Source organism: Onychostoma macrolepis, chromosome 20 (assembly GCF_012432095.1).
Source record: "Onychostoma macrolepis isolate SWU-2019 chromosome 20, ASM1243209v1, whole genome shotgun sequence".
Lineage (NCBI taxonomy): Eukaryota > Metazoa > Chordata > Actinopteri > Cypriniformes > Cyprinidae > Onychostoma > Onychostoma macrolepis.
This window is the reverse complement of record NC_081174.1, coordinates 26,036,441-26,060,649: the sequence shown is the minus strand read 5'-3', so window position 1 is coordinate 26,060,649 and position 24,209 is coordinate 26,036,441. Positions and strand designations below refer to the sequence as shown.

Sequence of the window (24,209 nt, the reverse complement as noted above, 5' to 3'; positions counted from 1 at the left end):
ACAATCATTAAAACGTAGAAATTAAAACGAAATGAAGAGTTTGTTTGCACAAACAGATAACTCCGTCTTTAACAATCTTCATAAATCATGTTTTTTCATTGTGCATTGCAATTAATCTCAATCAAACTGCAGTTGGGTTATTTTGATTAGGTAAAAAATAACAAAAAAATTCAGCTAACACAATAAAACAAAAACATGATAGCATAATAAAATACATGATTTTTGAACATTTTAAACAGTTAAAACGGAGTTAACTGTTTTTGCAAATAAACTCTTCAAATATAAATGTCTCTCTTTAAAAAAATCCAGGGGCGTCTAACAAGTTAGTAGTATATATATATATATATATATATATATATATTAAAAAATATATATATAAATACATAATGTTTTTTGAAGATAGGTTATAACTTATTTCAGTTAGATATAAATGTCATTTATTATAAATTGAATCCAAAAAATAAGACTGATTACTGGCTAACTGGTAGTTGGTTAGACTACATAGAAGAGGTTAATTTAAGCAACTGGCCCCAGATTAGTGTGTTGCTCAGTGTTTGTTTTGAGCTGCCCTGCGCCCCCTCGTGGACGAGTATTGTGTACAATCTGAAACCTAGTGATATGTGCCATCCAATTACTGCCAATGAGTCATCGTTACAAAAAATACTCCAGTATGTCCTGTTTAGCTAAGAATGCTGTATTCCACATAGGACAATATAACGTTAATGAAGCCAGTGATGTGTAGATGTAGTTAAAATCACCAGTAAATGAATGTTTGTAATAACTGTAATAGCTATATTAGCGTGTAATAACCATGTAGTTACAGTCAGGATGGCCGAGCGGTCTAAGGCGCTGCGTTCAGGTCGCAGTCTCCCCTGGAGGCGTGGGTTCGAATCCCACTTCTGACAACAACCTTTTTCCACAGCTATTTCACAACATCTGTAGATTATCTTTTTATTGTACGTTCAACAGAACTAGAAATTTTAACATTTTCACAAACAAAACAAAAAAAAAAAAAAAAAAAAAACACACTGTGTTAAACAGCACAATCAAACAGAGGTGAAATGTCAATTCTTATAATTACTAAATAAACTTTTGCTGTTCGAAACAAAGGCATCATAGCCAACATCCATCAATAAACTGACTGTATATTTCATCAGTCAAACGTCCATTTATAGATACATAAGACCTGCCAAAAAGCTGGAAATCCAGTCTTTAGTTCTAAAACTAGATTTTTTCATCAAAAATATGATATAGTGTCATGGTTAAAATCTTACGAACTATTATGATTGAACAATACAAATTGTACTCCATAAAACAAAATGCTCTATTTCTACAAAACACACTTATAGAACATCACTACTGAAGCAAAAAAATAATAAACAATTAAATCCAGCCATTCCAAAGCTGGACTGTTCTTTAAGTGCAATGTCGAGCATAACTCGCCAGCATCTCTGTTCTGAAATAAACCAATTGAAAAATTTCAGTTTACCTACATAATCAGTATACAGGAAATGAATCTAAATTTTCATACTTACGAAGCATAGGCCGTCTCACATCAGCTCACCTAAGATAAAATTTAAAAAAAGCCACAAGTTATTTACTAAAAATATAAAAGTAATATAACATATAAAAGAAACGGGTAAAGCTTTAAATTAGTTCAAAGGTAGTCCACAATTCCTGGTTACATCAACCACTGATGAATATTATGAGACTATTCTTTAAATACCTGAATACTGTAAAGACTATCTATATAAATTATTCAGGGGGTGACTAGCTGAACAGTGAAATTCAGAAATTATTCATGCATAGATTGATGATTAATAGTATGAATCTAGGTCTTCATTAAACACTACCAGTCAAAAGTCAAGTGGACACACTTGATTTTGTGTTTAGAGAAGAAATTATCATCATTTTAATCCATATGACCCAAGATAGTTTTTAATATGATCTACGACCAGTAGGTGGCACTATCACCAAACTTTAAATACTGCTCAGATGGAACTACTGTAGTAATGACACCTACTATGCTGTTTTAATATGACAAAGCACTACAAAAATACAACCTAATTGTTTTTTAATATAGTCAACTTGACTGACTCAGAATCATTACACTGTGACACGGTAACTGTTGAAATAATTAACTCTTTTGATGATTGGTCTGAAAATCGTGCGAGCTAACTTTTCAATTAAAAATGTTTTACAACAGCGGCACTACAACTCAGTTTACAGTATTTGAGATTATAAATGAAAACAGAAGTAAAATAATTGTGTTTCTAGACCAAAGAGTTCATAAGCTATCAGCAGAAGTTGACTGATATTGTGTTTGTTTTATTCTTATTTATTTTTTCAGCATCAATATCTCGGAGAGCAGGATGGCCTGTGGCTAATTTAACGCCATGTAAATGTAATTTTGTAATTTATCTGCCTTATATATTACAAAATGACAATAATATGCCGTATTACGTATAATATTTACGTAATTGCTTCAAAATAAACTTAAATAATAAAGAAAACTATATCAGCAAAAAAACTTGTTCTATGAGCCTGTTAAACTATTTCAAACATAAGAAATAGTTAAACACTGTAGCCATCTAAAAATGGATCTTCCTTCAGTATTTGTGACCCTGGACCACAAAACCAGTCTTAAGTCGCTGGGGTACATTTGTAGCAATAGCCAAAAATACACTGTATGGGTCAAAATTATAGATTTTCCTTTTATACCAAAAATCATTAGTATATTAAGTAAAGATCATACTCCATGAAGATATTTTGTAAATTTACTACTGTAAATATATCAAAACATCGTTTTTGTTTAGTAATATGCATTGCTGAGAATTCATCTGGACAAATTTAAAAGAAATTTTCTCAATATTTGTTTTTTTTGCACCCTCAGATTCCAGATATTCAAATAGTTGTATCTCGGCCAAATATTGTCCAATCCTAACAAACCATACATCAATCGAATGCTTATTTATTCAGTGATGTATCTCAATTTTGAAAAATTGACACTTAAGACTGGTTTTGTGGTCCAGGGTCACATTTAACCCCTAATTAAGAATCGAGTAGTTGTGTCCAAGCATTTGACTGGCAGGCTACGTACTGTAGACCATAAAGACAGAAAAGAAAGTTAAATTAATACAATAGATCATAGTAGGTTTATCATTATTCTCACTCACATTGTTTGACACCGGATGTACTAAGCGTTGCCCTCTCTACAGGTCCGAGATCTTCACTGCTGTTCTTAGGGTATGCGTTTTGCTCCCCAACAGAATCTTGAGATGACTTTTGATCTTTTGAAGAGAGTGGCTGAGAACATTCGGTTTCGCTCGTGTGCTCAGTTGTCGTGGATAAAACATTCACACTGCTGGAGATGTCTTGTTTAGATTCCCCGTTTGGTTCTAGCTCTTGCTGAAACCTGATTCCAAGCATATTATCAATATACATGGCATGATCAGCATCTACTAACTCTTTTGCAAGATTTTGTTTTCCAGTGACAATGTCGACCTCCCATTGTGTCTCAGAAACATGCTGTCTGAAACGTATCTGAAGGTTGCTATGACACATACAGTTCTGGAAGAAAACGATAGCATCGTCAGACCAGTCCTGGTCTTTGGGTTTAACTCCCCTCAGTAAACAATGGTAGGTGACTTTAGGTAATCTACTGAGCTCCTCTGGAAGTTTTTTTAGCTGGCCGACATCCCGTCGAGACAGAACGACATACTGACCATAGTCAACCAAGTTCATGAGCACTGATGTGGAATCACACTGCACGATCTCTGCCCTGCACCATTTTTTCTTCTCTGTCGATTTCACCAAACAGCTCGCACCAGGAACAAAATGAACCTCTGGTAATTGCACCAACTCTTCAGGAAGGTTCTCAAGAATGGCAGAGACTGTATCTACAATCAAAAGCAGGTCTTCAAGAATGACGTAAAATTCAGATGGGGTTGTGACGGCTGCTGCAAATCCTTTATATTCAAAGTTCATTTGGACTGGGGCCTGGAATAGAGTCTGTGGTCGAGCCAAGCTGCTCTTTGAAGACATGTCTTGGAAGCGAGGATGGTCAAGCGACTTATCAGGACTTTTCACTGACTTGTTGTCTTTCACATCTTGCAGAGCAACGCTAACAGGTGACTTAGAGGTTTCAATGTCATTAGCATAACAAGGAGAAACATTTTCTTGCAACATACTTGAATTTTTAGACACTGAACTTCTTGTCGCACATGGTGTTTGGAAGTTAACCTTTCTCTTTCTTGTTCTCTTTCTCAAAAACTCTTTAGTTTTGATGCATGTCGGGAGGAAAGTGACTACTTTCTTTATTTGTTTTGTTGCAACTGTCTGATTGTTTCCAAGTTCACATTTGCGTTGTTGTGTGTATGGCTTGGTCTTTTGCTGGAAGGTTTTAAATGCTTGAGACTCGTGGATGTAAGAATCTGTTTGGTTGTTGCTCTGGAATGCTTTTGGAAATTTGTCTTGACTTGTCAAATCTACATCTTTGCTTTGATCACCATCATACTTTGATTCCCCACGCACATGGCAATCCTCAACAATCTCGATCCTCACTTCCCATGAATTTTCGAGCTTTCGAATGAATTCAACCAGTAAAGGCTTACCAACTGCTTCCTTGATAAAAGAGTTGTTTTCAAAAGAGTAAGGTTTCGCAAGTGTGCATGGAGTGCTCAATCTGGGCTGAGACAAAAACGTATTGGTTAGCATGTGAATATTCTTCCTGTCAACAGTTGCAGTATTGCCGTAATCAATAAACTCGACTGTTAAGTGGCCACAGTTTGATGCGCTGGTGACAACAGCTCTGTACAAAGCCAAGTCTTCTTCAAATTCAGCCACAACGAGGTCCCCTACTTTTACTTCAGTTTTCACATTTTTCACGTTATCCTTGAAGACAGGGCTGTTTAGTTCCTCACCCATCTGAAGGATGTTTGGTTCATCGTCTTCCATCTGGACAAAGAAGCTTCTAACAGAATTGCAATGAGAGATGAAGCCCACACCTTTAGAAGCTGGTTCCATTTTGACAGCAGGAAGATCACAAAGTTTTGGCAAGCTCTGTTGAGGCGGCACCACGTTAAGAGAGCAGGGCATGGCCTGCCTTTCTGCTTTTATTGGTCCTTTGCGTTCCACTTTGGGAGATTTTGTGGGTTTTGGAGTTTGCTTATCAACCTGTTTGGTTTTACCACGTCCCCTTGCTTTGGAGTTCGCTTTACTGTTTGAAACGTCAACATTCGCTTCTTCTTTGTGGGAATCTAAGGCAGGTATGCTGACAGCCAGATCATGTTCTTCCACACCCTGAGTTGACAGGAGTTCTTTGACTTTTTCATTGACATGCACATTTCCATGATAAAGATCACAAACAAAATGTCCATTTTTGTCCCTTGAAACAAACTTGGCATGGAAGGATTTGTTGAGGATGTTAGTCTCGAGCCACGTGTTGACTTCTGGCAAATGTTCCCCCTCTGGAACATTCGAAAGACTGCATCTCAGAGCCTGCATTGGTGTCATCAATAAGTCAACTGCCGTTGTGGGAATCGGCATAACATTTGTTTTCTCAGAAATGTGCATATCACCATAATCGACAAAGAACACACTCAAATGCTGATGGGATTGAACAGGGTGCGTCAGAGCCCTGTACCATTTGCCGTCACAGATATATTTGGCCAGGCAAACATTACCACTGCAGTCCCCAGATGTCGCAGTCAAGAAGTGACTTTCTTCGGCAACTCTCTCCATCAGCGTATCAACTATCTCTGTATTCCTGTCAAGCTGGAAATAGATTTCCCAAGGACTGCAAACTTGAGTAACATGCACCAATTCTTCGCTTCCAGAACTTAGGTTGAAAGAAGAGTAAACGAAGGAGCGAGGCTGGGCTGATGAGATTAGCTGCTTTGGAATTTGCATTTTCTTTGCAACTCCTTTCTCTACAAGGTACGTGGTGGCCTGTTGAAGAGGCGTATGAATGGTGACCACATAGAGGAGACCTTTTCCTTGCTCATAAAGGTGGGATTGAATTCTGCATATACTGGGTGAACCCTCAGACACAAAATCCCTTAACAAATTGCATGCTTCTGCACTCCAAGAACTTCCTCCAACAGGTTCAATCAAGTTCAAAGTGCATCGAAATGCTTTTTCATGAAGTTCAAAGAACTGTGGGGCAAGAGCTTGGATATTTTGCATAATTTCCTGGATAATTATGCCAAAGTCGACCAACATCAAATACAGTTCATTGTTTTTTTCTTCTAAAATGCATGCTCTATGCCATCGGTTGTCCTGTGGAGACTTTACAGCACAGCATACTGCAGGCGACTTGAACGCAATGGTGTGCGTTCGGTAAAACGCCTGCATCTCTTCCATCAATTTGTCCAGATCAACTTTTGTGCTTTGGTTTTGGCACCAAAAATCAGATGGAGAATTTATGTGTGAGCAAATGACACTTAATTCAGATCCAGGTTTTAAATGTATCGGTTTGAAAGTGTCAGCAGGAATGACCTTCGGCTTGGTTGTCTCACTGGCAGTACATCTTTCAGCGTCATTCTGTTGTTCACACTCTGGTTTCACATGATATGGGTTGGGCCTAGAAGATGTGACTTTGCAAAAGGTCACCACGTGACAGACCTTTTTATTTTTTTTCTTATTCAGATTTCCCTTATCTTTACATGACGGCTCCATTTTAACAGATGCCAATCCCGGGTTGTATCTCCAATCCAGGGCCATTTTTTCTGTTGTCATGATGGTTGCAATGCTAGTATTACTTTCAGCTCCTCTCTCAAAAAGATCAACAACATATTTGCTATTTTTCCTGTGAATGACATGAACTATCAAAGTTTTGTCTGATGTGACTTGCCTAAAGAAGTCGGACGCTGTGGTTGTCCAGATGTCCTCAATGGGAGCGACATGTGCTAAAGCACATTTCAGTGCAAATTCTGGTTGAATGGCAAACTTTCTGGGAAGCTTCTTAATTAACATGCTTGGCACCTTTTCAGTGTTCCCAAAGTCAATGAAAAACACCTCAGCTCCTTTTTCCAAAGTATCTACTATAAGGGCCCTGTAGTAATGCATGTCTTTTTCAAACATTGCACAGCAAAGTGCACCAGGCACTGGGTCTTCAAAAACCTCCTCATTCAACTGTAGTTTGTTGAAGTAATCTTTGATTTCTTCCGTCATGCTTTCAAAATCAGGATTTTGTTCTTTTGTCCTTATCCAGAAATGCTTTGGACTCTGGACATGCACCACATAACCCTCAAAAAGAGAACCGTCAGGTATTGCTTGACTAGGAACTGTATCAGAAGTCTGGACTGCTTTCATCTCTGTTGCGTACATCTTTTCAAGGACATTTTGGAGAAGGTTGGACTTGCTTTCAAACACTTCACTTTCAAGCGGCTTAACTTCGGCTTGCTCCTCTGAGTGCTTCTCGGCAGTGCTCAATGTGACCAAGTAGAAGTTCTGATCTTTGTGAAAGTCATTGATTTCAACCTCCAAAGCCTTCCCCAGCAACCCAGTCTTGAGAAGCTCTAGTTGTTGGTTTTTAATTGTCTCTTCTTGTTCTTCCAAGCATGAAAGTGAACATGGGAATGCCATGATCGGTGTTGAGAGGAATTCTGATGGTAGCTGAAGGATGTTTTCAACTTTCACCGATTCACAATAACCACTGTCGACAAACACAACTCGGACTTGAGAGTTGAGAGGGAGACATTGCACAAATCCTCTGTGCCATTTTTCATCTTTCCCTTTGACTGCACAGAGCAAGCCGAGATTTTCAAGAGGTTTACTGCTTAGGGAACCACAGCCTGATTCACATGCAAGTGCCAATTTGTTTGACATTTCTTGTAGGTCCTTGCTCATGGAGGACAGTCGACAGTAGAATAATCTAGGGTTCACAGCTGCAGCTACGACGACTCTTACTTTTTGACCAACTTTCAGCTTTGGGCCATTGAGTGACAGAATCTCTTCGAAGCCCAACAGGCTTGAGGATTTGAGGCAACATTCTTGCCCTATTTGGTTTTCAATCAAGAGATCTGGGACAGATTCATTACTTTGTGGAATCGGTTCCCCAATAAGCATCTCAACTAGTAGCAGAAATGTACTAGTGTCCACATGTCTCCCAAGCCTCAGTTTTAACAAGTCACAATTAATGTCTGGAACTTCAAGTAAGAGGACATGGTACGGCAGACGGGCATGGATATATCCTTTAATCTGACTGCCTATCAAGGAAGAGAAATAACTCTCTGTCAAACTGTCCCATCGGGTCTGGACTGGCAGTATGTTGGCAAAGAAACCGCAGACAATCTTTGGTGGGAGCATAAGCAGTGTGTCAGATATACAGGACAAATGGCTGGGCCCAACAATCAACACATCTCCATGGTCCAGCAAAAACACATGGAACAAATCCTTCTGGATATTTTGGACTCTTCCTCTGAACCAGCGACCAGACACAGCATCTTCTACCAGACAAAGTTCTCCAACTTTAACAGAAACTTTCGATTTCACAGCATTTTGAATTTCAACTTGAAGAATGTTGTAGTCCAGTTCACAGATGGTCATATATTGGCCCTGAAAGTGTACCAGTGTGTCCTCAGGACTGCAGTCAATGTGAGTCAGCTTCAGCTCTACAGGCCACAAAACACATGGAGCCGGGAGCTTTGACTCCTCTTTTGCCCTAAAATACAAAAAAAAATCTTATCAACGTTCTGCAACGTATGAAACATGCACTTTAAATCTGAGACCAGGTAAATGACAGCTCTGGCTCATATTTTCACAAAATTGCAGTGGTGTTATTACAATGCCATCCCGGGATGGGAATTTGGATATGTGGCAAGGGCAATAAAAGTCTGTATGAGAATAAATAAATAAAAATAAAGTTTTGCCAGAAAAAAATAATGCATGAAGCATTACTGTCACAATGCAAAATAGGGGAAGTGAATATACACAAATCAAATAAACCCATTTGCAGTATATTTTAAAATATTAAAACACCTTAAAAAAAAAAAAAGGAAAAGTTTAAGGCAACCAGCTTTAGCAGATTGAGTTCTCAACTTGTTTTTGTAGGAGACTTTTGAGTTCTCAACTTTTTGTTGTATAAACTGAAAACAACAAGTTGAGAAAACTCAAAAATCTGCTGAAGCTGGTTGCCTTAAACTTTTAAGTTCTCAACTTTTTTATTTTTTACAGTGAAAAAGAAAAAGGAGAGAATATTTCAAAGCAAAAGCACAAGATAGAACAGAAACAAATTAAATATTTAAGAATCTTCTTTCAGTGTGCTGTCTTTAAAAGAATGTGTTAAACAAGTCCTATTGTTGCGAGAAATCAATAAACTAAGAACAAATTAAATGTTAAATAGCAAATACATTTTTTTTTTTTAAAACAGCATTACTTAAAACTCAGAACAAACCATTTTAATTCATAAACTTTAGACACTTACGTTACTTGGTCAAATGGGCAATCTAAGGAAATTAATTATACTGAGAGACTGGCTTTATGACAAGCACAGTGAACCACAGCAAAACATTACAATTTTAATTCCATGCCAAATCAAATTATGATGCCTGTTCAACAATTCCTAAATTAGATACATAATTATTTCCCCCCCTTTTCAACAGAAGAAATTATTTTACAAAGTGGGGGAATAAAATCCGGCACGGATTCATACTGTGCTGCTGGAATATGTTTAACAAAGTTACGGTAATGCTCAATTCAGCTGCATGTGTACAGCAAATACAACAACAGATAAGAAGAAAACTAAAGTAAGAAATCAGTGAAGAAATTAAAATGATATTAACAAGTCTTGAGCATTCTTTCAACAAAGACCAGCATGCAAATGATGTTTGGTAGTCCTTAAAACAACAGCAGTCCGGTCACATTTGTTTGAATGAAATCCCAATGCAAAGCCAATCTTTTTTATTGGCAGGGCACTTCACACATATAGAATCTTGGTTATCAGTGGTTTGCATTAATTTTAACTGCTTTGTGAGCATGACAATGTTAGCGCCACATACTCATAAAACCCATCTGTTCATATATACAGATATACTGTTATAAAATAAGACATATATTAGGCTGCATTTGATAAATCTCTTAAATTTAAAAATTTGTATCAATATTTACACTACAATAAAGCCATTTTTCCACTGAATTCTAGTAAAATATTTAAGTAGTATAATGTCTTTCTCAAGCTACTCAAAAATCAATGGTTTGGTACAAACATCTACAAACACTGTCTGACAGGGAAACACTGCATGTATAGTAAATAAATTAAGCACTCCAAATTCAATGCAAAACGACAGTAACAAATACTGTAAGTGCATACAAATAATTGACTGTGCTTTCTGCCTTTTTAGATTTCATCAAAAGAACAAGCGGGAATATATAGTACAGTGTGGGGCTTGTTAGGGTCACGCCCCCTTTCAATTCAATTTAACATTTTCTTGTGGACTTTTTTTTTTTTAGATAAAGCCAATGATCATATACAAACTTTCTGTATATATTAGGATAGCACAGCAAGTCCACAGCACATAATTTGGTACTAAAAACTACATAAATATAGCTATGCATATGACAGAATGTTCAAGAAACATCAGTTATATAACATGACAAATTAATCCTTACCTCTCCATTTGACTCTAAGGCATATGAATCCAATCTAATTATGCAGTCGTGGTAATTGCTAAGGCACCGAGCATGTCTGCCACAGCTTGGGATGGAGGTCAACACACTAAAAAAATAGCGTTATACAACACATATAAGTTAATTTATGTACCTGCAATAGTATCGTATATTATTGTAAGACTGATTAATTTATTCATTTCTGAGCTGCACGATCATATCTCATAAATATAAAAGCACTAGATTGTAGCAAGTAACACCCGACGACTGCAGTTCTTTATATGTTAATGCAAACGTATATAGTTATTCGCACTTCATCATTTATGAATGGTTTAATCAGTTTTCTCTGCATGACAGTCGACCTGTCGAATCTGTCGACCTGACAAGATTATATGAAGGTGTATTTGTGTTGAAAAGTAGTTTTTGGTTGAATACCGAAGTCATGAATACCGAATGTATTATATTCAAACAGTTTGTCTGTAGAATCTATAAATTGCGTTGTGTTTTACCTTCTCGTCTGGCAAGCTTCTCCGAGCGCGCATCATGTTTTCTGGAGATTGCGAGGCCTTGACACGTGCCGAAAAACGCTGCGTTTGTGGGCCAATAAGGAATCTTCTACATATAGTTCAACAAATGAACCGCAGGGGAGACCGTTGTCACACAGCTAGGTTGTCTGTATATCAGTAACTTTTATAGTAGATTTTCAATCATATGTCCAATTATACAAATGTTTGTTTTTTTTAAAAAAACAAAAAAGCTTTATCATATTTTTGCTACTCTTGGGTGAACCAGAACATAATAAAAGCGCACAAGCATCAGGGCTATCCTTAAATAAAATTGAACCTAAAACAATTTAACAAATCGTTACTTAAAAATAAAACAAATTATATATATATATATATATATATATATATATATATATATATATATATATTTATAATTTTTTTTTTAAGCTAGTTGCTAAGGCAACTTTTCATTTAGTTTAACTTGATGTAGGCCTAAAATTACTAAAAGTAAAACTGAAATTTAAAACATAAGAAATATTAGAAATGCATACATCACTAATTCAAAATATAATTTAAGAAATATATAAAATTTCTACTATATATATATGGTATATGCTATTTTTGTATGCTAAATTTTACATTTGTTTCCGTTTCATTTATTGCATTGTAATTGTTTTAAGATTGATTTACTTTAAAATCTTATATGATATACTGTTTAATTACTGCAATAATGTTTACAGTCAAACTGTTCCACAACAACTCAACACCTAAAACCTAATATTCTTTTATTGTCCAATATTTGTGTTTATATGGCTATTCAAAATGTTCTACTTATTTAACATGGCTTTTTGAAACTTGGAATCTAGTCCTCACTGTTGCAGATAAACCCAGTAATAACAAAATGTTCTGAATATAGTGTATGAATGCATGTAAATGAAAGGCAAAGTAGCATTGAGGAGGCTGACTGGCTCTGATTGGGTCTATAGCCGAGCTGCACGACCAGCACCAGATTTCAAGGAGATGATATCCCTCTTGGTTAATCATTAAATCCCAGAATCCATTGCCAGTCTTCTGTAAATAAGATAAATGGCCCTAAGGTAGTCACCTCTGTGACGCACCATTTCAGAGAGAGCGGAGCTTTAATTAAGACTGGAAGGTGTTATCTTGCCCATTCTTGGATTAATGAACTTTTCCAGGATTAATGTTATATTTGAACGGTTATCATGCTACAGGTTTATTTTGTGAGCATTTGTTTCTGAGGAAAGAGGAAAAGCAACACACATAGTTGACAAATTGTTTAAATGTTTTTTTGGAGATTCGTTGGGACGCTTTGGAGATGCGTATCATTTCAGGAATGGATATATGCATCACATTGCCAAACGTTAGAATGGGCTGTTGATTTTGGAATGTTTTAACAATTTAGATGTTGAGGGCACTTTTTTGTATTATTTGACTTGGTGGTTTTAATTTTGCATTCCAGTTTTTCTTTTTAATTTCTCCTTGAACATGCCAATGAAAAGAAATATAGGGAGTCCATTGAAGAATGACACGTTTCATCAACTACAAGCGTCGCAGACAAAGAGAGCTTGCAAAAACGCAGATGACCTCCACTCTACAATTCGTGTTGACCAAGATAATCTCGGGAAAAACATGTTTTTCAAAGCCAGGCTTGATGAGGAGGAGGATTCTGGCATTAAATCAGGTGGGGAAATCATCTTTGTTGTAAATTGTTTTCAAACCGGCTTTGATTGAACTACTGCTATGCTTTCAGTTCGAAATTCTCAATCTGTCGCCAGTTTGTTTAGCAATTATACGGTATGAATAGTTTTGGCACACGTCACGGTTTGAAAGCTATGCATGTTATTCATTTGGCAGAAGCTGATGAAAGTAATGGAAGCATATCCTCTGAAGAGGACCTGGGCCACCTGGATTATTCTAAGACGTTCTCTGTCAAACAAACTGTGCCAAAGAAAAGCATCAGTCAGATCATCAAGGACAAGAAGAAACAGACTCAACTTACTTTACAATGGTACTCTCTCATCATTTCTTCTTTTCATGAAGCTTGCCATTATAAATAATGTACAGAAAGTGGAAGCAAAGAATGATAATACGCTTGTGTTTTGTTGTCTTATTAGGCTTGAGGAAAATTACATAGTTTGCGAAGGTGTTTGCCTGCCACGGTGCATCCTCTACGCTCATTATCTAGACTTTTGTCGGAAGGAGAAATTAGATCCTGCATGTGCTGCCACTTTTGGGAAGGTAAGAGGAGCTTTTATATCTTTTTTATGTGTTTATTAGAAACGTTCTCAGTTCTGTAACTTCTAAAACTGGTACTCTACTGAAACCTGTTGCATTTTAGGTTTATTTTAGTTGATCTTTAGAAAGCTGTCATGATAAATATCTGGTAAAAGGTTGTGCTTTATCATTATCAGACAAAAAATACCTATTGATTTTGTATTTACAGTGCATGGAGATCGATTGTACTATATATTAGAACTCTGTCATTGTCATTTCAGACCATAAGGCAGAAATTTCCTCTGCTTACAACACGAAGGCTTGGAACCAGAGGCCATTCGAAGTAAGAGAGAGCTAAATGGCCTGCTTACTGAAAATGTTATTTATTACTATTTAATGTGCTATTTAAATGGCTACATCTAAAGCTCTCTGCGTTTGTCTTTCAGGTATCATTATTATGGTATTGGAATCAAGGAGAGCAGTGCGTATTATCACTCTGTGTACTCTGGAAAAGGTTTGACACGGTTAGTTTTGACCTTCATCCCTTCATTTCAGAGTCCAATTGCAAGTCCTTGAATGTTTTAAATAATCTGTAATGCAAGTGATTTTTCAATGCCCATACTGAGACAGATTATATGTATTGATGTTTATTTTCATGATTCATTTACAATTTTTAATGTTTTATCATAATAGTAATGTCTCTTATACGTTTTGCACAGATTCTCTGGAAGCAAGCTAAAAAATGAGGTTGGCAGCTTTACTATTTTTCATATTAAATAGAAGTGCTGCACTTCAATTTTAGTATCTCAACATTCTCATTCTCATTGATATACTGTCCAAAAGTTTGGGGTTGGTATGTTTTTAAATATACATAAGTCTCTTATGCTCACCAAGGCTGCATTTAATTGATCAAAATTCAATCAAGTAAAAACGGTAAAATTGCATGACATTATTGCAATTTGAAAGAAACGTTCTTTATTTTAATATAAATTCAAATGTAATTTATTCCAATGAATTCAAAGTTGAATTTTCAGTAGTCTTCAGTGTCACATGGTCCTTCAGAAATCATATGCAATGATTGGTATCAATATAATGCATCCTTGCTGAGTAAAGTATCGAATACTTGTGGAATACTTGTGTATTCTTGCAAAATGTAAGACCTTCACATGCATTGCATATATATTTTAAAAATGTTGTCATGTTTTGGTGTCTAAACAGCAGCATAATTGTACTTCTATACCTGCTCTTTATTATTCACAGGGAGGATTCACCAGAAAATACTCTCTTAGTTCTAAAACAGGAACTCTTTTACCTGAATTCCCGAGTGCACAGCATTTAGTGCTTCAGGAGTCTGTTTCAAAAGATAAGGTCTGCTCATTTCTATGGAGACCCATTCCAAAATGCTGTTTATATGTGCTACTTCTAATTTACTTAATTCAGATTCTGCTATTCTTTTCATTTGTTAGGTCGACACATTGATTATGATGTATAAAACCCACTGTCAGTGCATTCTGGACAATGCCATTAATGTCAACTTTGAGGAGGTGCAATTTTAAGCTCTTAAAGAATCTCTAATCATGACGTCTAGATTCTAGAAAATGCACAGTAATCAATCCCATTTGTTCCAGATCCAGAACTTTCTACTTCACTTCTGGCAAGGAATGCCTGAACATCTCCTGCCGCTGCTAGAGAATCCGGTTATCGTGGACATCTTCTGTGTGTGTGACTCTATACTCTATAAAGTGAGTGTTTTTGAGCCATATCTGGATGTGCATTTTATACTATCATTCAAAGTTTTGGGTTGGTTTAAAACAGTTGTGCTGCTTAATGTTTTTGTGGAGGCTGTGATAGATTTTTTTTCAGGGTTCTTCCATGAATGTGAAGTTCAAATAACAGCATTTATTTTAAATATAAATCTATTGCTACATTATAAATATCTTTACTGTCACTTCTACTATGACTTAATTTCTTTTGCTACTTTTAAATGCTATTTATGTGTCAGTTTTATTGTTGTACCCTTGTCTCAAACCTAGACTTTGAATCTTAAAATAAGAAAATCAATCACAGAAATATTGTTACATTTTAAAGCTATAATGAAATAATTCAAAAATATGGTATCATTTACACGAATCATTCCATTAATACTTTTTTGTTGTTGAACAGTAACTCATAGTCGTCACATCATGTTTGACTCAAACTGTCTGAATTATTTTCCACAGGTTTTGACTGATGTTCTCATCCCTGCTACTATGCAGGACATGCCAGAGAGGTTCGTCTATTAAACTGCTGCATTATACAGTATATTGCACATTTGGTTTATATGTAGTTGATTCAAAAAGATGTTGAATTTGATATTGTTAAGTGTTTTTGAGTGAGTTTAGGGAAATATCTCCAGTCTTTTGGCAGATATTCGAAATTTTGCCAAGCACTGGGAACACTGGATGGTGTCTTCCTTAGAGAATCTTCCAGAAATCCTCTCAGAAAAGAAACTGCCGATAGCGCGACAATTTGTGTCCTCCTTAAAGAGACAGACCTCCTTTTTACATCTAGCACAGGTAGATACAGTATGTTGTACAGAAACATCAATAAATCTTGCTTTTGGTCATTTTTTAAATAAAAGCGCATCTATAATGGATTTATATCTTTTCAGATTGCAAGACCTGCACTTTTTGACCAGAATGTAGTGACTTCCATGGTGAATGATATTGATAAGGTGGATCTGAACAGTATTGGTTCTCAAGCACTCCTTTCAGTTACAAATGACCAAGATTCAGACTTCTACTCTGAATGTGAGTTACTGATGGCTTTTTTTTAATCTCATATGCTGAGCCTCAAACTACATTTATGATTTCTTGATCTTATCTGCTAGATGACTCAATTTCAGTGTTTCAAGAGTTGAAAGACCTCCTGAGGAAAAACGCCACAGTAGAGTCTTTCATTGAATGGCTGGACTCAGTGGTCGAGCAGAAAGTTATTAAGGTTTGTCGCATTTCAAACTCACAGTATTCAGGCTAGCCATGACTGTTAATGTTAAATTGTACATTATCTGTCTTCTAGCCCAGCAAACAAAATGGTCGGTCAGTGAAGAAGCGAGCTCAAGATTTCCTTCTGAAGTGGAGTTTTTTTGGAGCACGAGTGATGCACAATCTCACCCTAAACAACGCTACTAGCTTTGGTAAGCCTTTAGCATGCATTCATATAAACTGCAGTCACTGATTCAGTTGCTTTCAAATTCTTTAGATATAATTGAATCATAATAGCATAGTCAAATCTGTACTATTCATTCAGGCTCTTTAGCTGGGGATCCACTGCGGAGAATGAGCCATAAAAGCCTGTGCAAACAAAGCGTTATCTCGTGTCGCGTGTGTGCGCCCTGATTAGGGAACGACCTTTCTCAGTGCTCCTAACATTTGATGACCCTACAGGTGTTCACAAAGCCAAACAGTATCACCTGGAAGGCCACACACATTTGACCTCAGCAATAGCTCGGTGAAACCCGTGGGAAACTCTGGTTGTGTGCATTACATTGTGGGATTCAGTACTCTGCATAGTGTGTTTTTTTTTTTGTATAATCAGTGATCCTGGAATACTGTACCATGAACTGCAAAAATAGGACAAGTAGTGTGCTATTCTAAACAAACCCAGAGTTTGTGTGCAGCTGAGTGCAGCTACTTTTAACTTATAAGGGTTTGATTATTATGGTTATTAAGATTAGGAAGTGAATTCTGCAGCATATACTAAAACAGTTGAACCTGGTTTAATGTTATTTACAGGCTCGTTCCATCTCATTCGGATGCTTTTGGATGAGTACATCCTGCTAGCCATTGAAACCCAATTCAACAACGACAAAGAGCAAGACCTTCAGAATCTACTGGAGAAATACATGAGGAGTGCAGGTACCTTGATATTTTTGTTTTATTTATAGGTGTATTAGTAGGCCCCTTAGTAGTTTATTTTACTGTACATTAACGCTAAAAAGTAAGATTTGTTCATGTTTTTGAAACACCAAGGCTGCATTTATTTGATCAGAAATACTGTAAAAACATGAGAAAATATTTTTGCAATTAAAAAATAACTGCTTTCTATCTCATTTATTTCTGTGATTAAAAAAAAGCTGAATTTTCAGCATCATTACTCTAGTCTTCAGTGTCATATGATCCTTCAGAAATCCTTTCTGATATGCTGATTTGGAGTTTGAGAAACATTTAATATTATTATCAGTGTGGAAAACAGTTGTGCTGCCTAATATTTTTGTGGAAACAGTGATCAAATTTTTTTCAGGATTCTTTTATGAGGAAGTTCAAAAGAACAGAAAATGTTTTGTAACATTATAAATGTTTTTACTGTCACTTTTGGTCAACTTTAATGTATCCTAGCAGAATAAAAGTATTTATTTCTTAAACATAAAAAAACTAACTGACCCCAAACATTTCAATGTATATGCAAATGTCTTTAACCCAGTTAAATGTGATCTTTTCATTTTGACAGATGCTAGTAAAGCTACTTTTACCGCCTCCCCAAGTTCCTGTTTCTTGGCCAATCGGAATAAATCCGGTGTGGCGTCCAGTGATTCAACCGTCAAGGACGAGAACCCACCAGAACATGATTTCCTGTCGCTCACAGCTGCACAGCAGGGGCTCGGGACCAGTACCGTTGTGTACCATAGTGCCGATCCGGACAACTTTACTATATCTGGTACTTGAAAACAGCAGCTCACATCAATTTGAGACATATTCATGTTTAATATAGTCAAAAAAGTTATTATTATAAAGTTATTATTGACTATAGAGTGTAACAGTCACTTTTTCAGAAGTAATTCTCATATTATTTTCACCATAAGGATATGCAATTCTTTGATGAAAAGATGAGAAGATGAATTGTTTCAAAACCAAAGACTAGGGTATAAAATTTAATTTAACAAGATTTTTAAACATTAGTACATTTATAAATTATTTAAAAATATAATAATATTTTCTGTACCATTGCTTTACAACTTCAAAGCTCATATATGGAAGCAAATTTATTTAATTTATTTAATTATTATTATTATTATTAATTATTTAATTGCTAGTACATTTCACAAATAATTACAAAGAAATAGCAACACACTGAATTAAACATGAAGTTTTGAACTGAAAAACTGAAATAGTCATTTCTTGTCAAATATACTTCAGTAAACTTTGGTACAGTATAGTTAGGTTTGTCTTAACAGATTTATGCATTCCTACTCCAAAGTGATGCTGTTAGTGTTTCTTAATTAATATTTAATATTAATACAATAATTATTATTTAGATTTCTATATTAAAATAATAAATATTTTTCTCTATAATGATATGAAGCAATTCTTCATTTCAGTATTTCAATATTAACTATACAGGTAAGTTGTAAATAAAACAAGCATTACTTCACTACTGTATATTTTACAAGAAAATACTATTTCAGTCGTTCTACTTCTAAATTTCATGTTTAATTCAATGTGTTGCTGTTTCTTTGTCATTAATTGTGAAATTTCTAAGTGAAAATGTTTAACATAATAATTTATATTAATATAATTACTATTATTTTTCAGGTCAAATGGATTACTCGCAGAACAGCGCCCCCCTGATGACCCCTCCGATCTCTCCTGCCATGATCAACCGTAGCAGCGTGATCAACCAGGGCCCGATGGCTGTGAGGCCGCAGAGCAGCTGCCCCATCCAGCCCCAAGTGTCCTGCCAGACCTTCTCCGACGGCATGTACCAGAGTCTGCACAATTCTAGTTCCGGCTCCTATCCCAGCTCGTCTTACTACCAGCCTGTGTTCAGAGCTCAGACTCACACTCCAACATCAGCCTATCAGGCTCGTGCTGAAAGCGGCCGCTACGCACCCTTCTCTGGACACCAGCTGACCAAAGACTGCTTCAGCAGCAGCTGCACCGTGTCTCCCTACAGCTCGAGGGTTGCAGCGACTGGATACGCAGCCTCAGGTGACCCTGTGATGGATACCGAGGGCATACAGCTGCTGGACTCCGCAGCGTACAGCTTTGGGGGAAGTGCTGCCAGTGGAGATGGATGTTCAGGTCCAGTTTGCAGCTCTGGGCACAATGGTGAGAAAACATGAATTATTATTGGCCAATTAAAGTAAATGTATTCAAATTTTCACTACTGTTTAAAATTTGGGGTCAGTAATTAATACTTTTATGCAGGATGGATGCATTAAATTGATCAAAAGTGACATTTATAAAGTTTAAAAAAGTATTAATGTTAAAAATATTCTATTCCAAATTAGAGTTGCAAAAAGGTGGAGAATTTCCAGTAAATTTTGGAAACATTCCAGAAATTTTAGAAACTTTCCAGGAATTTTTAGAATCTTCCAGGAATTTTTGGAAAGTTTCCAGAAACTTACCAGAAATTTTACACCCCTTAGCAACCCTATTCCAAATAAATTCTGTTCTTTTGAACTTACTATTCATCAAAAATCTTATATGTATTAAGGTTTCCACAAAATATTAAGTAGCAAAACATTGATAATAATAATAAATGTTTCTTAAGCAGCCAAATCATCATATTAGAATGATTTCTGAAGGATCATGTGACACTGAAGACTGGAGTAATGGTGCTGAAAATTCAGCTTTGGATCACAGGAATAAATTACATTTTAAAATATATTCAAATAGAAAATAGTTATTTTAAATTGTAATAATATTTCACAACATTACTCTTTTTACTGTAATAAATGCAGTATTACTGTTTTACTTTTTAAATAATTATAAATAAATAGATTTGTTATTTTTTTAATTATATATTTATTTAAATAAATAAAACATTTTAATTTAAAATAAAATAAAAACTAAAAGGAAATTAAATTAATTTGCCTGACGAATCATCTGTTCTATGGGGAATAATGATCATTTCTTGTCCTTTCTTCACTCCTCCTATTAAACAAATGTAGCAAAAAAGGAATTACATAAATAAGGAAAACTATAAAAATAAATACATTTAAATAAAAAAGCGATTTACCTTATGTTCTTTCACCATAGACTTATCTGTAACATACATTTGCAAAGCCCAAAAACTGACCTCAGACGACAAGATTTATCATGTATTGTAATTAATGTTAGTATGCTGCAGAGCAAGGTAAATATGATGTTATTTTCAGATGGTCCTGTTGAAACATTATTATTGTTCTTTCTCCTGGCTAGGATATTACAGCAGCAGCGGGTATGTGGACGCTCAGAGGATGGGCACGTTTATTGATCAGCATGTGTCAGTTATCAGCAGCGTGAGCAGCATTCGCTCCGTTTCGGCCTATGCTGAAGTACACGACCCTCTCAACATCCTGGACGACACGAGCAGGAAGACAACAAGACCCTACTACACTGATCTCTCCGCAATGGGCACACACACAGCAGGTGAGGACAGAAATCTCAGCACCTGTAACACTCTAAAACCACACTGGCATAACAAGAGTATAAATTTTAAACATAAGATGACGGTGTTCTCAGGACAAGATGTCAGGCTGGGCAAGTTGTCACATGTTTTTATATGTATCACTTTTTTTACACTACCGTTAAAAGTTTGGGGTCTGAAAGTTTTTTTTTATGCTTTTTGTAAGTCTTTAAAGAAACTTAAAGAAGTCTCATGCTTACAAACCTGCATTTATTTGATCAAAAACACAGCAATATTGTGAAATATTACTACAATTTAAAATCTATTTGAATATATTTTGAAATGTAATTTATTCCTGTGATGCAAAGCTGAATTTTCAGTATTATTGCATTAATTCTAATATGCTGATCTGCTGCTCAAGAAACAATTATTATTATTAATTATTATTTTTTGTGAAAACCATGATACATTTTTCATTATTCTTTAATGAATAGAAAATTCAAAGGAACAGCATTTATTTGAAATAGAAACCTTTTTCAACAATGTAAAAGTCTTTACTGTCACTTTTGCTCAACTTAATATACAGTCGCTGAATAAAACTATTAATTGCTTTAAAAAATCCTCCTAATCCCAAACATTTGAATGGTAGTCTATGTTGTAAAATGTTTCAGTTTCATTAATTGCCTCCAAATTTTACCATTAAAAAGCCATTAAATGTCATAAAATGAACTACTGGTAGGTTACCAGTGTGACAACTTGCCCCGCTCAATGTGCATTAAATGAACGGCTTGTTTATTCTTGTTTATACAAAGACAAACAGTGGATATTTTCAGTCTTTAACCAAGACTTTAAGGTATGTGCTTACATGTAGTGTGACAACTAGCCCCAGCCTCCCTTATATATTTAATGAGATAGTTATGCATGGCTATTTTTTGTCATTTTGATATATAATATCTTCCATTACGGTCTTTTGCTTCTTTATTTTGTCCTATTTCAGGATCCAGCATCGCTCATTCCTGCTCTGTCTCGACACCCTGCATGTATGGAACTCCTGCTCCTTATCACTCCCAGAATGCACTGCTGCCTCTCCAGGGGACCACAGATATTAGAGAAATGGTGTCGTCTCTGCCCCCCATTAACACTGTGTTTATGGGGTCAACTGGAGGGCCGTCCTGACCGAAACCTTAGCTGTAATTCAACATCTCTGCTGTACTCACAGAAGGTGAGACATGTTTTAGCTCATCTGTATATCTGTCAGTGCATTTTTCATTGTTAATTACATTGCAAAAAGACTAATTGATTTACTGAACTGTTGTTTCTTTGTGCTAACAGTTAGGATTATGACAGGTAATGGCCCAATTATATCTTTTATTTAAGGTTTTGTAGTATAATACAATTTCATTATTGTTCTTGATTTGGCATTCTTGTATATACTAATAAAAAATATAATTTTTTTTTTTTTTTTTTTGCTTTATTTCTGGAGGTCAAACTTTATTATTTAATTAACTACAAGCTAAATAACATCTACACTGTGACCATCTGATATCATTTGTTAAATGTTTCCACAAATGTTTCCATAATTAAAGAGCCTTTATTCAGCCTTTGTTTTCAAATGATATCTTTCTTGGAAAAAGCATTTATCCATAAAGAACATCACTAATGCAGTCATTAAAAAGAGACAAGCATGAAATCAGCAGAAGGACATTAATAGAGCAGACTTTGACAGCAGATGTTCAAATCAGATATAATGAAGGCCTGTTCACACCAGAGTTATTTTAGTTGTATTTATATACTATTCGTTTTTATTTTTCATTTTATATTTTCAGTTTTCAATTTGTTTAATTTTTAGTAATTTGTGCTTTTGTTTATTTAATTAATTGTGTTTGTAATATTACCATTTAAGTTGAATTTATTTCCATTAAAGTTTTACTTTAGTTTTAGTTTAGTTGAAATTTTGGTTAGTAATTTCAGTGCTTCAGCTTAACCTTAGTTCAGTTAGTTGCCAAAGCAACATTTCTAGTTTCCGTTTCATTTATGTTTTGTAAGTAAAATTTTTATTTAATTTTTTTTATTTTCAATTACACAAATGTATAATAAGCATGGTTCACACCAAGGAGATTTAATTGTATTAAGATTGTATTATTTAATTGTAAGATTTAATTTAAATGACATTTTAAAATATATCAAAATATAAAACAGTTACTTTACATTGTAAAAATATTTCAAAATTTTACTGTTTTTACTGTATCAAATAAATGCAACCTTGTTGGGCAAAAGAGTCTTCTTTCAAGAGCATAAAAATTTTACCAACCCCAAACTTTGTCACGGCCGGCTGCTACTGCCTGCAGTGAGAAACGTGGAGACGTGGAGTAGACTTAAACAGTCTTTAATAAATCAAACAAGGAACTGCAGGTAGCACCAACGGAGAACATGAAGACAGATATGACATAAAAACACCAGACGAGGAACAAACAGGAACTAATATACACAAAGGATAATTAAACACAGGTGCGTGAAATGATCAATCAACTAAACAAGAACAGGAAAATTACCAAATAAGGCAAACAGTAAACTTAACAGGAACATACATGTGACAGATCGTCCCCCTGCCGGACGGCGTGTCCCGTGCCATAACAGTACCATCGAGGAGGGGGGGACGAAGGGCTAAGGCCAAGGATCAAGGAGCCATGGGAGGCCACGGCGGATCCTCCGTGGCCTTAGCCGGCTTAGAGAACATGAAGACAGATATGACATAAATAACACCGAACGAGGAACTAAGGAACAAACAGGAACTAATATACACAAAGGATAATTAAACACAGGTTTTCTTGAAGTGCAAATAGACAAATAATATTACCATAATATAACATTCATTTTTAGTAAGTAATTTTAATGCTTCAACTTAAACTTAGTTTAGTTAGTTTGCCAAAGCAACATTTCTCATTTCCATTTTTTTTATTTCAATTAATTTATTTTTAAATAGTTTTAGTTTAAATAACTCTGGTTTACACCAAGGAGATTTCAAACAGGAAACACAATTGTGGATCAAATTTGGGAGTTATCTTCATGTTAAGAGATTAATTGATTTCTGGCATTGCTAACAATCAAGTTGATAAAGGTGTTGACTAAAACCAAGCATCCAGGCCACAAGCTGATCATACATTGTGACTCTTGGTGTGGTTTATTCATCCCCGGGTTCTTTAAATTCAGCTTTGTTAGTCTTTGAGCAGATGGACGCTAATAAATCCATAATCAGATCGTCTGAAATGATATAATTGCATCATAATATATTTGTATGTACGGTGCTGGTGCATGGCTCAGATGAGGATTTCAGCTTTTGTCTGTGTGTAAAGACGTGACGATAAATGATAAAACCAGACACATTGTGCTGGCCTTTATCTCCTCAAAGGGAAAATCCATTTCGGGCCTCGGACAGGAACAGATGGCTTGAAATGTAATGATTACAAAATCCTGACGTTAAAATAGTTTAAT

The 24,209-nt window shown here is 35.5% G+C and overlaps 2 protein-coding genes and 1 non-coding gene across 5 annotated transcripts; 2 read left to right on the top strand and 1 right to left on the bottom strand.

Moving 5' to 3' along the window:
* Window positions 1–661: 661 nt before the first annotated feature.
* On the bottom strand, window positions 662–11,254 carry tdrd15 (tudor domain containing 15). The gene is made up of 5 exons (XM_058756417.1): window positions 11,118–11,254; window positions 10,612–10,717; window positions 3,177–8,665; window positions 1,536–1,564; window positions 662–1,456 (listed from the first exon to the last, which is right to left on the bottom strand). The coding sequence occupies exons 2-4, from the start codon at window positions 10,617–10,619 to the stop codon at window positions 1,551–1,553; spliced, it is 5,511 nt and encodes a 1,836-aa protein (XP_058612400.1). The 5' UTR covers window positions 10,620–10,717; window positions 11,118–11,254; the 3' UTR covers window positions 662–1,456; window positions 1,536–1,550.
* On the top strand, window positions 823–905 carry trnal-cag (transfer RNA leucine (anticodon CAG)). Its single transcript has one exon. It is a non-coding gene; the product is annotated as a tRNA-Leu (tRNA).
* Window positions 11,152–22,350, top strand: rfx6 (regulatory factor X, 6). 3 transcript variants are annotated; one of them, XM_058756420.1, is made up of 20 exons: window positions 11,152–11,276; window positions 12,635–12,816; window positions 12,990–13,143; window positions 13,250–13,373; window positions 13,631–13,692; window positions 13,796–13,873; window positions 14,069–14,096; window positions 14,610–14,717; window positions 14,816–14,893; window positions 14,978–15,091; window positions 15,569–15,618; window positions 15,745–15,904; window positions 16,000–16,138; window positions 16,234–16,328; window positions 16,407–16,524; window positions 17,123–17,245; window positions 17,838–18,044; window positions 18,920–19,435; window positions 20,531–20,740; window positions 21,715–22,350. In XM_058756420.1, exons 1-20 carry the CDS (start codon window positions 11,152–11,154, stop codon window positions 21,891–21,893), a joined length of 2,850 nt encoding a protein of 949 aa, XP_058612403.1. In that variant the 3' UTR covers window positions 21,894–22,350. The 3 variants fall into 3 exon arrangements, with proteins under 3 accessions (XP_058612403.1, XP_058612402.1, XP_058612404.1); XM_058756419.1 differs by having other exon boundaries at window positions 16,219–16,328; XM_058756421.1 differs by lacking the exon at window positions 11,152–11,276 and having other exon boundaries at window positions 11,996–12,816; window positions 16,219–16,328.
* The last annotated feature ends 1,859 nt before the right edge of the window (window positions 22,351–24,209 follow it).

Excerpts from the sequence above, each read along its gene's own strand:
- rfx6 (XM_058756419.1), top strand. The coding sequence starts at position 11,152 with ATGTTTTCTGGAGATTGCGAGGCCTTGACACGTGCCGAAAAACGCTGC. Across the intron at positions 14,718-14,815 it reads AGTCTGTTTCAAAAGATAAG|GTCGACACATTGATTATGAT; the intron begins GTCTGCTCATTT and ends TTCATTTGTTAG. Across the intron at positions 17,246-17,837 it reads GAAATACATGAGGAGTGCAG|ATGCTAGTAAAGCTACTTTT; the intron begins GTACCTTGATAT and ends TCATTTTGACAG.